Source organism: Takifugu rubripes, chromosome 1, assembly GCF_901000725.2.
Source record: "Takifugu rubripes chromosome 1, fTakRub1.2, whole genome shotgun sequence".
NCBI classification, from domain to species: domain Eukaryota; kingdom Metazoa; phylum Chordata; class Actinopteri; order Tetraodontiformes; family Tetraodontidae; genus Takifugu; species Takifugu rubripes.
In genome coordinates, this window is record NC_042285.1 from 23,049,385 (window position 1) to 23,064,008 (window position 14,624).

At 42.5% G+C, this 14,624-nt stretch overlaps 1 protein-coding gene across 2 annotated transcripts in view; it reads left to right on the plus strand.

Annotated features, from left to right (window-relative positions):
• The window catches only part of thsd7ba (thrombospondin, type I, domain containing 7Ba), a 109,002-nt gene that overhangs the window by 29,952 nt on the left and 64,426 nt on the right, over positions 1-14,624 (plus strand). For both annotated transcript variants that reach the window (XM_029846385.1, XM_029846388.1), the window contains exon 3: positions 1,139-1,315. In XM_029846385.1, the coding sequence (XP_029702245.1) occupies positions 1,141-1,315 (175 nt within the window). In that variant the 5' untranslated portion in view covers positions 1,139-1,140. The remainder of the gene's footprint in view (positions 1-1,138; positions 1,316-14,624) is intronic.

Here is a 14,624-nt window from a genome sequence, read left to right on the forward strand (position 1 = left end):
TGCGTGGTGGTCCCTTGAATGCCACCCAAACGACCTATAGTTCCTTTCAGGATGTGAACAAAGGACCTCTTTGGGTCTGCTCTAGTTTCTGGCACAGAATTCCTGGTAGCCAGGAAGCCAGCATGAATTAAATGGTATTTGTGGTCTGGTGGGGGGGATATGTTTTGCTGTAGCTGTGTATTTGGCCTGTGATAAAGGCATAATCCCAGCATTGCCACAGACTTTGAGAGGCAGTCTCGGGAAGGCTGCGAGACTTTAGAACTGTCCCACTGTTAATCTGTCATGTGGCTGAGGGCTCATCATGAGCTGTCGTAGCTTGAATGTCCTCGCTTGTACTATTTAGTGTCCTTGCTGCCTCTCCCACTTAAGTCCGCACCAGTGTCCCTGAAGTCTGTCTGGGTTCAGGGTTTAAGGCACCAGGTCACATTTTCAAGCCAACGTGTCACAATAACACACGGTTCTTTTCTGAGCCAAATTACAGCAGTTCTGCAGGGGACTACTGGGGATAGAACCTTGTTTTTGATTTGCATGATTGCCAAAAATCACTCAGGTAGGGACTGCACCGAGGCATGATAATAACCAGTGTCACAACACCCAAAGTGCCTCCGTGCGGCGAGATTTGTTCAGGTGAATTGAACTTCCTCCGTCATTAATACCACGACATCAGTCTCTCAATACATCAGGCGTTACACATTCTGCTCCAGTATTCATTAATTTTTGCTGTTGGTGAAACACAATTAGAAGCCAAGTGAATCCACGGTAATCCCCAACACTCCCAGGACATGAATCGTAGCAGCAGGAGATACGAATAAATGAACCGCAATAATAACATACTAATACCCTGTATTATTCCAAGCTTACAGCTTCAGTATATGTTTCCACTTCTGCCTTGGGAGGCTGAGATGCCTAAAACACTTTATCAATTATTTCTGGTTTACAGTGAAGAAGCAGCAGCCTCTCGTGCAGCTGCTAACAAACAAAATAAGAGGCCCTGATTTATATGTACAGTGGTGTTTCTGCAGGTGTTAAGACTGTTTTCAGTGGGAGTGCCTCCAAACATTTTTAACAGCTCGATCTCATCTGATGATGCCCTGTTTCTGGAAGCGAGATGCTCACGAATTCTTCTGCCTCCTTACAGGAATGAAAGAGGACGCAATGGGCCGGATGATGACTCTAAAAGATGATTTTGGGGTCATTGCGTGGACACGGCGTGCAGGGAACTACCTCAGCCTTTTGCTTCTTTTGTCGCTTTTTTCCTCCTCAGCCCTGTCAGACATCCCCTTTCCTAAGAACCAACACTTTTCATGGAAAACAGGTAAAGCCAATCTTCTACACTTCAAACTAACCAGCATTTATGTTTTTGATCAGTTTACATCTACATGACTTTAGGCACTTTTCCACAAAAAACCCTTTTAATTTCCCTTTTTTGACAGTCCAATTACCCTGTGAAAAAGTTGGCTCAGCCTCCAAAGGTTCCTAAAAAAGTGGTAGGACTTTTCAGTTTTAGTGAAACTCTTGAGTTGGTAGGGGCCTTCGGCTTCGTTTTACTGCCACCTAGGGGAGCGGAGGCGTATTACCACACATTTTACAACTCCTCGACATTTTTCTGAACTTTGAGGTGGAAATGTAAACTACAAAGATTACCAGGATCTTTTTTAAAATCTTACCCAGGTTAAAAAAAATCCTTGTCATTCCTGACAATGTTGGTGGAAATGTTATTATAGTCAACTAAGGGTGTCATTACTGTTTAAGGTGAATAGTTTAAACTGACACACAAATACATGTGCTCTGCTGATTGCGCAACCCCCCCGGAGCTAGTCATTACTGCTTTTTACTACATTTATTGTCAGTGCTGCCAGTTTCATAGAAAAAAAAGAAATCCTCCTCTTTCTTGTGCACATTATGAGCACCATAAAACCCATAAAACCCTGCATTTGGATCGGAGATCATCAAGCCAGAGAGCCTTCATGTGGACGTTCTGTCCCTTCCGTGCCTGTGGTGACAAGAATAGCCATAACGATGTGTGCCGGGTAGCGTGACACCATTAATGAGCCATTGTTGCACAGTAAATAACCATATCCTGGATTGTCCTGCTGACAATTTCTGACTGCGGTAATGTCCCATAGAATTCATTTAGAGCAACAGCGTGCTTCTGTGGATCCAAATGTTCTGGTTGCAATTATCTCCACTATGTTACAAAGATGTTCGTGCAGCAGGGGAATATTTTATGATTTACTTTTCTGTCTTTGCTCATGTCTCATCTCACCATTTTTCAGAAGGCATCTCTAGATTCTTTGCTCACTGAAGTGGCTGAATAATATAATACCAATTAACAGCACCTCTCCCAAGCAGTTTAGGGGGGAAACAATCACCCACCCAAAAAAAAATGCATCACTCGCTTCTGCGATGAGCACCTTTACTTCTCACTCTGGTTGGGTAACTCTGACAAGTGATAAACAGATTGATTCATTTCATTTGACAGCCTATGTGTTTATAAAGTAGCTTAAATGGGACGATGCATGGAAGGATTTGTAACACTCGTGGAGTTAAGGAGAAGAAAACATTGTGTTTGATGCAAGCGTAGTTCCCAACACTGTCAAATGGAAAAACGCTGAAACTATAACAGCGGAATAAACACGAATCCACATGGCAAGTGTCTGTTGTCTGCAGGGTGGTCGCTACGACGCAATATTCACAGTTCATTTCTCCCGTTTTTTCTTTTTCTTAAGATGTTTGCTCTCTTAAACCTCACAGAAAATGTCATTACACACATCCCCGTGAGTTTGTCAATTCATTGTTTGAGACTCTGAGGCAAGAAAAGGCAATTTTCAAATGGCAAAACCTTCTCTACCATGAATACCTCCTCCCTAATGTCTCCTGTTCCTGTAAAAACCTCAGACGCTGTAACTTTTTACAATAGACTGCAGCACTGCGATGAGACATGGCGCTGTGCTTGGTATATGGGGCTGAAAGTTAAACAGTCCGCTGGGTCACACATCTGTCCGCCACTCACTCTCTCCACAGCTTCCAGCATTATGGCATAACATCCATCCCACCAAATATTGATTTAACTTCTACCCCGTCCTCTGTGACATAATAAATTTGAACAGGGGCTGACAAGCTCCTTTTTTAATTTTGGACTTGTCAATGCCAGAAAGATGTGCCCTAAATTATGCACAGCACCCTTTTGTGTTTTCAGTAGATCTATCTAGGCCAGTGCCATTGTGGACTAAAGCTTTGTTGGAGCCAGCTTCCAGAGCCGTGGGTGAAAGCCCATCTCAAACATATCCCAGCCTGACCTTCACCAGCGTCTTGGAAAGCAGAATTAGGCAAAGAATTGCTAATTAATGGCTTTACAAATGGAACTGTAGGTTTATAGATACAGCATCACACCAAATGTGACTTACTGTGAAGGCTTTAGCAAGTGGAAGCTATAAAGTTCCAGATGACACATTGGGCCCACAGCAAAAGTTTGGTCACCTCCATAGTTAATGCCGCCTTTGGAGAGTGTCACAGCTTGTAAGTTCTTGTATGAAGGTTTTTCACTCATTCTTTTATTACAAAAGTCCCCCCACTCCTGCAAGATTCCAAGCATGGCTCCTTGAGGTCTATCTACAGAGTTCCAATGATGTTCAGGTCAGCAGACTATGAGGGCCGTGCTGCAAGGCCTTCCGCTTTCAGGACTTTGAGGTGTGTTTTGGATCATTAGCCATTTGTGGAAGCCCTCCTGTTTTCTGTTTACAGCTGGTGCTATGTTCCCTGCCAGAATTTGTTCATAGAAATGAGGGGAGTTTTTCTTTTGTCGGGGACCTGACGCACAGGACTCCAATGGGAAATACTGACAGTAAACTATGTTTATCAGCTTATTTAGTGAGGCCATTACTGTCAAGCAAACCAAATGAGCAAAACAAAACAACAGTGAGGAATTCAAACAATTTCCAAATTACAACAGGAGGTAGATGCTTGATGGCTAAGGCCAGCCTGGGACAGGTGGGGAGGAGATACACCAGGAGCGCAGCAGGATGATTACAAACAGGTAAGACACATGAGGTGATTAGGTTTGGGAGGAAAAGAGCAACAGTTGGCTCTTCAAAGTGAATGTGATGACAGGACATGTCAGCCAGACCATTTCATTGACAGAAATATATTATGTTCTTTAAAAAAAAAAAGAAAAAAGCTTTTACATTTCAGTTTTGGGCCCGTATGTACTCATTTGCAAATTCCCCAAACTCTTGCGCCATCAAAGCTGGAACCAAACTATATCAGCCCTGCCACAAGCTTCTGTTGTTTCTGAAAAATAAACTCACAGAAGCCCATCTGCTGGGATCGAGACCGCCAGCGATGTGTGTGAAAACAACTGTTGCCAAGGAAAAAATAGTTTCTTTAAATGTCACCACTATAGCATGACCCCTCTGTTTTATCAAGGCTGAAAGGGTAACGATTAATAAAAATAATCACACATCGCGGTGCGTTTTTCCCGTTTTTTGTTGTGAAGACGGAGTCAGGGCGACGCACACGCTTCACTTTTGAATCCTTTTAACTGTTGACAGAATACACCCACAGTTATCCTGCAAATAATCCATAATCACTCCTCCAGAAGCCTGAACTGCTGACCCAAAAAAGTTTCGCAGCGTCACATCTTTTGTCTCTTTGCTCCACGGTGGCAAAGTTTTGTCTGCAGCCAACACAGAGAAGACGGAATGATCCTGGAGGGCCTGTTGTATCTGCGCATCCTCGCCGAGCTGCCCTGTCAGCTGTTGTCACAGACATTTATTCCTCCTCAAGGATCTGAGATCTTTTTCTTGAATATCTCTATGCTTCGTCTGATGGTGGTGCTGGAGTAGAGATTAAGGGCTCTCCAGACTGAAAAGGTACCTTTCTCTTGAGACCACTATACACACCGCTGCACGCAATCTAGTCAGGAAAAAGTGCTTATTTAAAGTTTGACAAGTTGAATAAAGATACAGAAGCAAACACACAAGCTGGGAAAGTAAATATTATAGTGGGCTCTCCTGTGACCAGAGCTGAGGAGAAACCAGGAAATCACAGTATCTTCTAACTGCGCTGCCACAGCTCATGAAGCAAATGGTGCTGAATTTAAAGTGACTCTGGGATAAACAAGCCGTGATGGAAGTGCACAGGTTCTGTGTCACTTCTGGATTCACACATCTGCTGCGTGACAGCAAAGATCTCCATAAGTGTCTGTTTTATCGGTGTTTTCCTCCATCTCGTTGGTTCATGGCGTCGTTTCGTTGGATATCAGGTGCACAATTTAGAGAGTTCACCCCAGTGTTCGTTAGCATGTAATTTATTACCACCGACAACAACATTTATTGAAGTTATCACTAGTAATTAGCCTGATGCTTATATTGTTTTAATGGCAGCACAGTTTGCTGTCAGTCACATAAAGACTTGCTGCCTGAGCACTGATTTGTAGAGGACAGCTCCTCGTACCGACTGAATTCCTACTCCACATTGCAGGGATTATTGGAATAGGGAAGGTTGACGCGCACAATTTCCATGTCACACGCAGACACAACATTATTTCCATCAGTTTTACATAGAATTACACTCCTGTCGGCACTCAACACATTCTATTGCTTTATTTTATTTATCTATTTTCCCTGCATGAATAGGAAGCAGGGGAGGTGTTTCCATGGTGATTGTAGCGCCTTGATTTATTATCAGCAAACATGCAATTAAACTAATTAAAACATACGCTGCAGTAAATATTTGATTTGCCTTTATTTATGTGCCAAACCCTTTCCAATTGAAACCCCACTGAAGTTTCCGAGAGAGGCTCAGAGCTGTCATTAACTGCCTTTACACGCAGTTAATTAAAGGGAGAATTGAATTCAAGGAAAACATTGTTTTTTTGCTCGGGAAAATCAAGCCGGTCATTTTTACTTATTTACAACACTGGGACTTAATGTAGTTGAAAACAGCACACGTCACACAGTGAACATCCAAAGTCTTTCTGGGGCACTACGTGGCTGTTCCCATTGATCTTTCCCCCCTTTTTTAATTACGGGGACAATTTGCTATTTGTGCTTTTGGAGAAACGGATTTAATGTGATATAGATTTATGGCAGCGTACCTTTCACGGCTGTTTACACAACCCTGAGTGTAGTTTTATATTTAAGTGCCTCAGCTAGAGACCAAAGAATAATTGGCAGTTTCATGCAGCAACCTGCCCCCCCCCTTCCACACACACACACACACACACCCACACACACTCCACTTAATAATCCAGAAGTAGAGTAAAATGTGATTAGCTGCACAAAATCAGCAAAGGAAAACAACAAAAAAAATTCACATGTGCCTCATTCAATTGCACCGCGTGCATAAACTTTGTGACCTCTCTGTCAGATCTATAAGACACAATTAACTTGGAATTCTAAATCTTAATGAGTTTTACAGCCAATACAATTAGCAGCTCCGCAAGAAAACAATCAAGAAACCAGACGGGTTGCATAAGATTTAAAAACTTTTTAAATTAGAAAAACATATTGTCCCTCTGCCATTGAAGGTACTTATTGGCCTTTGATTATTTTGCTGATTCCTATTTAACAATGTCTTTTTATTTCTTTTTTCTTTTTAATAAATTAGCGCAACTGCAGTTTGCACTACTAAATGAATGTCTGATGGGCTAGTGCACACAACAGCGCAGCCGGACGCCTCGATAGGCTGCTGCTAGTGAGTAATGACAGTGGGAGCGCAGAGATTTAAACATTTTGTGTGGACCGAATGCATGGATTAAAGTTTATTAAAGTTGCGTCCACGGGGCTCTGTGATGAATGTGTTGTGTAGCTCACTTGTTTAGCAAACATACAGTGATGGCTTGCCTTCAGGAAGCTCTTTAATTAAGATCTGTAATTAAGCTATTTAAAATTAAACAGCTTCAGGGGCAACTCAAAGCGACAAACACACACTTCTATCAAGATTAAGACTACGATGAATCCTATTACTTTTACTTATATTCTCTATCTTGTCCTTTTCTCCTGAGCAACACAATCCAAGAATAATAATCACGTATTTGTGATGGTTTTCAACAAGGGATGGTTATGTATGGTTGGTGGATTTATGGCTGGGTGTCAGCTCTCTGCAAGTCTCTCGGTGTAGCGACTTCTCTCATGGCATGTTCCTGCAGCTCTGCCTGTTTTGCGCGCTCAGCAAACCCAGTGCGCAGCGCTTAAATTTGTACAAATGTTTGCATCTGCAGATTTATTCGTTCAATGTCTCGCTCATTGGGCCAGAAAAAAAAATAGAATTGAAATGGAAATGTGTGTGAGGACATACAGAAGGGACGAGGAGAACAGCCAAGCGGATCACAGCGATCGTTGGGCATTGCAACAAGGAATTTGGAGAAATTATATCATTTCAGCTTTAGGTAAGGATGGAGTAATGAAGAAGAGCTGTTCAGTGGACCGAAAGAGCAGAATCAATGATTTGGGTCGCATAAGTGAACACACACTGCTTATTTTTGCCTCTACAGCTCTAAAAATGACCAAATTGGCACTAATAGAGAGGCAGATATAAAAATATGGTCTAATCGGGTCAAGCCTGTGGACACACTGGACATCTGAACCGCCGTTGTGATTTCATAGATTGCATGAAAGGCTTTTCCTTTCATGCAGCGGTCTGTTAGGCGACTGGCAGATGTAAAAGGCTTAATGGAAATGAAGCGCTGTGGTGTGTGGAGAAGACGTGGCTGGCTGGATTAGAGGCTCAATGATCCTGAGCACAAGAAGCAAATGAGACACAAGAATACTCAGGAGGATTAAAGGGCCGGGCTGAGGTGCATCACGCACCGAAGAACAACAGCTGAACAGCTGAAGGACTCGTGACTGCACACGCTGATGTAGCCACGGCAACGTGTTCTACAAGTGCGTACCATAGTCATATTAACTGGTATTTAAAAAAAAAGCTGACAAACTGACTTTACAAGTATTTATTTCCCAACATCATATTTCTAAAGACCTCAGCCAGCTTTGCGTTGGTCACGTTGACACAATTGCAAGAGGGGGTGTTTATCGTCTGTCCCAAAGGTTAAAGGAGATTACTGAGACGTGGTTGTGGCAACCATGGCCAGGAGGCCAGGTCAACTCATCGATGATGGAAATGAGACCGTCTGCTCCCGCAGCCGTCACTGAAAGGCTGTGGGGACCGTGGGCCTGTAGACTCAGCACACGTCTGAGAAGCTTTATCCCTCAATACACGTCAACGTTAGTATGGTCTTATGGTGTCTGTCAAACTCAGGGAAAGCATCAATCTCTTTGATTTATTCCAATTCACTCAGTCATAGTAACAGACACAATATTTTTGGAACAGGGAATAGATTTGGGAGGCCCCTGGATGTCTCTAGACATCCGGAACAAGCACGTAATCCTTAATAATTCTGTTGGCTTTTCAGGAATTTTCCAGAAAATATGGTTCTGGGTTTGGGTTTCAAAAGGATGAGTGCCAGTAAAATGCTATAAAATCTAGATTAATTAGGGTAGATTTGGGGATTAAAAGTATTGGATGAGTTGAATTTTGATGCTGAATTTTGAACAGCATCACTATCCAAGACTCATCCAAGACTTAATTAATCTGAGAGCTACCATGACGCTTGTTTTAAAAGTGCTGGAATTATAACTCTGAAATAAACTAAAAAGTCATTTTTGGAGAAATAATCTCCCAGTAATGAGAGGGGAAACTGTAATCCATCAGTGGCTTTTCTTTAATTACAGGGGTGAGTTTTAATACCTCAATGTTGCTTGCCACAAAGGTTCAAAAAAAGGGGAAAGAGGAGAGTAAAAAGACCTCCGTGCATCAAAAATTCAGAATTTAGGACACAGATAATGACAAAGCCGGCAAACACAGTATTTATTTATGACTTCAGAGGGCCTCCTTCACGCCGGCTTTTTCTCACGCAGCCGTTTGATGTGTCGCTCCTGATCCAGTTGTTTCCCCCTTCATTGTGTAAATGCAGCACACCCTTGTCCTATTCACATAGTATCAATTATACATCAGGGCGTCACAATTCAGCAAGTCGTACAAAGGGATCTTCCTTCCTGTCCGCCTGAGCTCGTGCAGAGCCGGAGCTCCCAAGGGTTGGCCAATTCCGTTGCATCAAGTCAGCCTGATCAGGATCAAGGTGAATAAAATTCAGTGTTCACTAGTTTAGTATTGATCCGACGCTGCAAGATCTCGCTTCTACTCGATAGTCTCCCTTTTTTTCCTCCCTCCCCTTGAGCACACCCCTGCCAGAAAACATTGCCAATAAAGCAGAGCACAAACTGACACCGTGCTTTTGTCTGATTTAAATAGGATCAATACAGAAATCAACACATCTGCAACCTTGATCCCACCAGACGGGTCCCAGGAACAAGACTTTCACACTGAAGGTGCCGAGGCCTCATTTTCACCTCCCTTTGATTGACGTGCTTTCTGGCATCTGAGGTTGTCATTAAAGACTTCCGGGTAACCCCTGCGGGAGTTCCTGAGAAGAGAATGTGCAGCTGTAATCCAGTAAGCGCGCGCTCACATAGGACCCAGTTGCTTTCAGAGCGGCTCCACGCATCAGCAAAAATGTTCTTATTCCGGACAGATTTTTTTGCCAGTGGAGCATGGAAGGAAGAATGGAGGGAGCACTCACTGAAATGATTAGGGAGAGAATTCTAAAGAGCTCCCGTGGCCGCTGGAAATAACCTGTCTGCAGTTCTATTGTGTAAATGATGTGAATCACAGATAGAGGCACTTCTCATTGAATGACTCCTGCAGCTTCAGTTAATACTAATGTTCATTTTATTCTTTTTTTCCTCGGCGCCCTACATACACCATCAGTCCGTTCGGCATTATTACACATGGTTACATGCACACTTTCTTTTGCTCTTCTCATTCCAATAATAAATTAATCTGGTGCTACAATTCAGGTCAGTTATTTACATAATGGGGTGTAGCCCTTTTAAAATTATGAATAATGTGAATACATGGAGAAGAGGATCTATTTGTGGCACAGGATCTATTTGTGGCACAGAGCAGATCCCAGATGTTAGCTTCGGTCTTTCCCACTCTCTGTTAAACTTCTGGAGCTCCAGCTCTGTGACAAAGGTAGGCTTAGCTTTAATTTGACCCTAAGGACAGCCGTGACAATTCCAGTACAACTCCAGAGAGCTCTTGGCCGAACTGTCTCTTATTTTGACTCGGATTCTTTCACCTGTCTTCTTGCCTCGTTGCTTCCACGGATTCTTTTTTCTTCCAGGTCATTCCATTTGTTCCATTTGTCCGCGCTGTTACCTTGGGGTACCGACATTGGAAAACAGTTGCCCAATGCAATTCACTCGAATCATCAATCAACACCATATTTTTTCCCCCTATGAGATTCCAGGCAGGGTGGCAGAACATCATTGCTGCCTCTCAACACCTGTGGTGGAATAATACACTCTGATTCTGTTAATCGCATGGAAAAAATTAACATTGCCCAAATCAGGCTGCCCAATAATAATGATATTATTATTCATCAATAATAATGTGGTCAGCCAACATCTTCGTGTTCATGAAGGCAGCACAAAGCTGCTAAAGGAAGCTTCACTTATGTTTGAGGTTCAACCTGACCCATATGCAGAGATTTCTGTAATTAGAACCAGGAAAGCATCTTCCAAAGCCTTCTGCAGTCTTGTGTTTGGAGGGTGGTACAAATGACCTTGAACCTGGGTGTTTTGGACCTGAGGGGGTTGGGGACAGACTAATTTGTCTCCGTGGGTACATCCTCTGCTGTGCCCTGACAAAATTAAGCCTCGGCGTCACGCCTCGTTACTACCGGTACTCGCTTCTCCCGTTCCTTATTTTTCTCAGGGGCGGTTAACACGTGCTTGTTGTTCTGTGTTCCATTTTCCCTCAGCTAAAAAGAACCAAGTAAGTCTGAGCACAATAAGAAAATCCAGACAATACGCATGGACCTAAGTGCTAAAAATGGCGTTAAAAAGTGGAAAAAAGCTCCTTTGTGTTCATCTTCTTCATGGTGGAGTTTCTTTGACAGGCTGTTCTCTATGTTGGAGTGCTCTGCCATCAGCACAAACGCCTGCACCCCAGACTGCAGAGAGAGGTGGAAGTAAATGGGTTTCCAGCTGATAAGATTTCTCATTTCTGGCTGCTAGTTTTATTTCATTTCTGCCACAGTGTTCTCCTTTGTTTGATAGTTAATAACATGGTATTTGTTTCCTGCAGGTGTATGTTACACTTCACTTAAAAGATCTTAGACTAATGGAGGATGGGACTCCTTCCTTTTCTACTGCCCACTGTCGAGGAAATCAAAGGGAAATGTTAGTGATGTTTGAACAGCAGCCTCTACGGAAAGCTCCTAAAATAACCTGTGCTGTTTGCTGTGTATATAACCCAGTGGGGGGAAACAGGTGAAGCCAAATGGATTTTTGGTGGGGGGAGAGAAACTAAATCCCATATGTATTTTCTGAGTTCTGAGCAACATCTATAAAGAGTGCTTGTATTATTTCACCCTTTGATCAAATGTGGCGCTGAAACATTGTAGTCAAAGGAAGGAGAGGCACATGGAAATGTGTGGAGGAGAGAGGCTGAGGGAAGGGGATGCAACGGCTGCATCCAACAACACAAAGACACTCATTACAGTCAGAGTTGACCCCAGACAATGGCCACACCTGGTGATCAGGTGACAATTACGTGACTGGGACAGGAAAAGACCTTCCAAAATGCTGTCATGACCTGGACGTACAGTAAGTAAGGGAAGGAGATCATTTAAAAAAGCTTGTTTTTGAATGGAGCGGTCCCAGTTAGAATCTGGGTTAAAAACACCACTGTAATTTTACTTCTTCCTGATCTGACTGAGAACTCATCCATTTCATCACTCTTCAAACCACATTCACCCTGAATGCTTAGATTTTAATATAGACTCTGCAAAGAAACATACAAAAAAAGGAAAAATATCAGCTAAAGAAAATGACGTCTCTGAAATAAAAAAGAGATTGATCCATAACCTGAGCACTTTCTTTTTATGAGTATCTGCTTCAAGATCAATCACTTAAATTCGACTCCACACTTTGGTGCATTTTAGTCCATAAAATGATTTCTTTATGCAATAAGTGTTTTAAAGCATCATTATTTAATTTGTTGGGATCTATTTCCTTCATCCCTGGAGGATTAGAGTGAGCTTGTGGTACATTCATGGACCGTAGTAATTATATTTGAAGTTGGTTTTTGAATGTACCGCTTGGTCTTTGCTGACAGTTTCCACCCAGGGATTGAACCCTAAATAATTATCTACTGTTGAGAGCTGAGGGAGAGCGGGACTGAGCTATTACACAGCAGACACACCTGATTAATTAACATTGCTAATGTCCTCATTTTCATATAGTGTTTGTTTAATGTGGCTGTTGAAGGGCAGCAGGAGGTGTGAAGAAAACAGAGAGGCTGTTGAAGGAAATCTCTGCTCAGATTTTCTCAAACAGGCGTGTGGCTTCCCTTCTAATCAGAGCTAATTAATCATTAAAATCAATCTTTTCCCTGTTACTTATTCAATTTTGCTGCCTTCACGCGACCCCTTCTGAACATCAGAAGAGCGAATTCAACGGAGCGTTTGGTGCGTCGTAGATGTAGAAAGATGAAATAATGTGAGCTGACAGAGAGGGAGACTCTGGGCAAGAATGGATGAGACTGAACGACGCAACCTTGCTGACAAGGACAGAGCAGAAATATTCTGCACAGACGGCCTCATTTGAATTAATAGTCTGGAGATGCTGGCACCAAGACTGATTCCTATTGAATGGATCGGCCGCGTTAAGATTTTGGTTGAACTCGTTTAGAAGTCTCACCTGTAGCACAGAAGCTTTCAGTAACCTCAACATTGTTTTCGGTAGAAACTGTTAACAATTGGAATTTAGGCTGAAAAACCAGCCCTAATTACTACTGACCCATTAAAGGTAATTAACATTATTTATAATTAATCAGGCATTTCATTGATATTACTGTGGCCGGCAATAGTTTTTTTTTTTTTTTAATTTCCCTGGTTTATTCTGAGCAGGTTCTGCACACATTTGTCAAGTCGATGCATCTTCCATCTACTTTGGCCTAATCGGAGCTTCACAAGACACGCAAATATGTTAAATGGTGAGTTTAAATTGCCTGACAACCATCGACACTTCAGGTTGTGTCTATAAATCAGTTCTGTCCGGAGCCAATGGAGAATATTTGTTTTAGGAGTACAATGAATAATGGAATTGCTTTCCTTGTGAGACCATGCCAGTTCCCAAGAGAACAACAGAAATAACTCAAGCAAAGCTTAAAAAATAGGACGTCTCTGAACTCATTTCATTTAAACACTCGGTTATTATTGACAACCCACAGGATAAAGTAGTTGTAGGATTATAATTGGTGGGTTATATTAGGCAGTTGCAGAGTGCTGGGGCCTGATCATACTGTAGGCCTTTGAACTGTGTGCAAAAATAAATGGTTAGAGTTGGAGAAGCGGAGTTTTATTCAGACAAAACGCAAAGCAGTGAGCGAAAAACTGAAATCTAAATTGATGCTCGCTCGGGTTAAAACAAGTGAGCCCTTTTTAAAGATACAGGACGTCATCCACAATTCAAGGCATCTGTTTTGTGTGCAACATAATTGTATCTGAACAGGAATGATGGGTTTATTGGTCAGTGTATTTCAGCATTGACGGTCATTATGGTCTCTGCAGCTTTGAAACCAAAGCCAAAAAACAGCAACAACTTTCACCTCCGCTAAAGTGACTCTGTTAAAATTACAATCTGAGATAGTGAGAAGTCTAAAAAAATCTCCTCGGGAAAAAAAACAGGTGGATTTATAATTAATATTCTCTTTTTGCCAGTATCTCGCCTCCTTTCTGTGGGGCTGCACAAAAGGGCGAAGCACAACTGGGAGCTGTCGTTCACACAGATTTAAATAAGGCGCTCGCAGAACTGGAATTTCAATAAGATGTAACCAGGGGAGAGAACACGGGTGTAATAATAAACAGACAATGATGGGAAAAGGGTAGTGGTGGGTTTTGCTGTAGGGGTGCTTGAGGTGCTCTCCTTGATCAGGGATCATTCCCTCAGAGTGAGTGTTTTGCAGCACACTGCCGCTCACCGATAAACAGCCCTGGATTTGACTTTGACATCAAACATTGGACACTGTGACACAGTCTTTGGCTGGAGTTGCAGAATCCAGGGGAGAACATCAGTGTGAAAGGTGGACAAACCAAATATTCCAGTTAATAACAGCTTCATCACGTCAAAGTCGCGAAAAGAAAAAAGAAATTCTTTGGAGGCCAAAAAAAATTCTACATTTTCAGATCAGTCGGGGATTCTAATGTTTTATTCCATCACTGGACATAAAAGACTTTTGCCAAAAGACCCACAAAATGCTTTTCAGAGCTCCGCGAAGAATAAACGAATCCTGATCAAGGTCTTCAGCGAGGTTAACTTCTCAAAAATGAGTTTCAGCTTCTGTCCTGACACCGCACAAGACCAGTCACATTCCATCTCTGCAGCTGCAGCTGTCGCAGAAGAAACATTCCAACAGCAGCATTTCCCCTCAGAGCTGAGAAGGAGAGCTTTCATCGGATAATTGGGACGATATATGAGGGCTCCTGTCAGCGTACT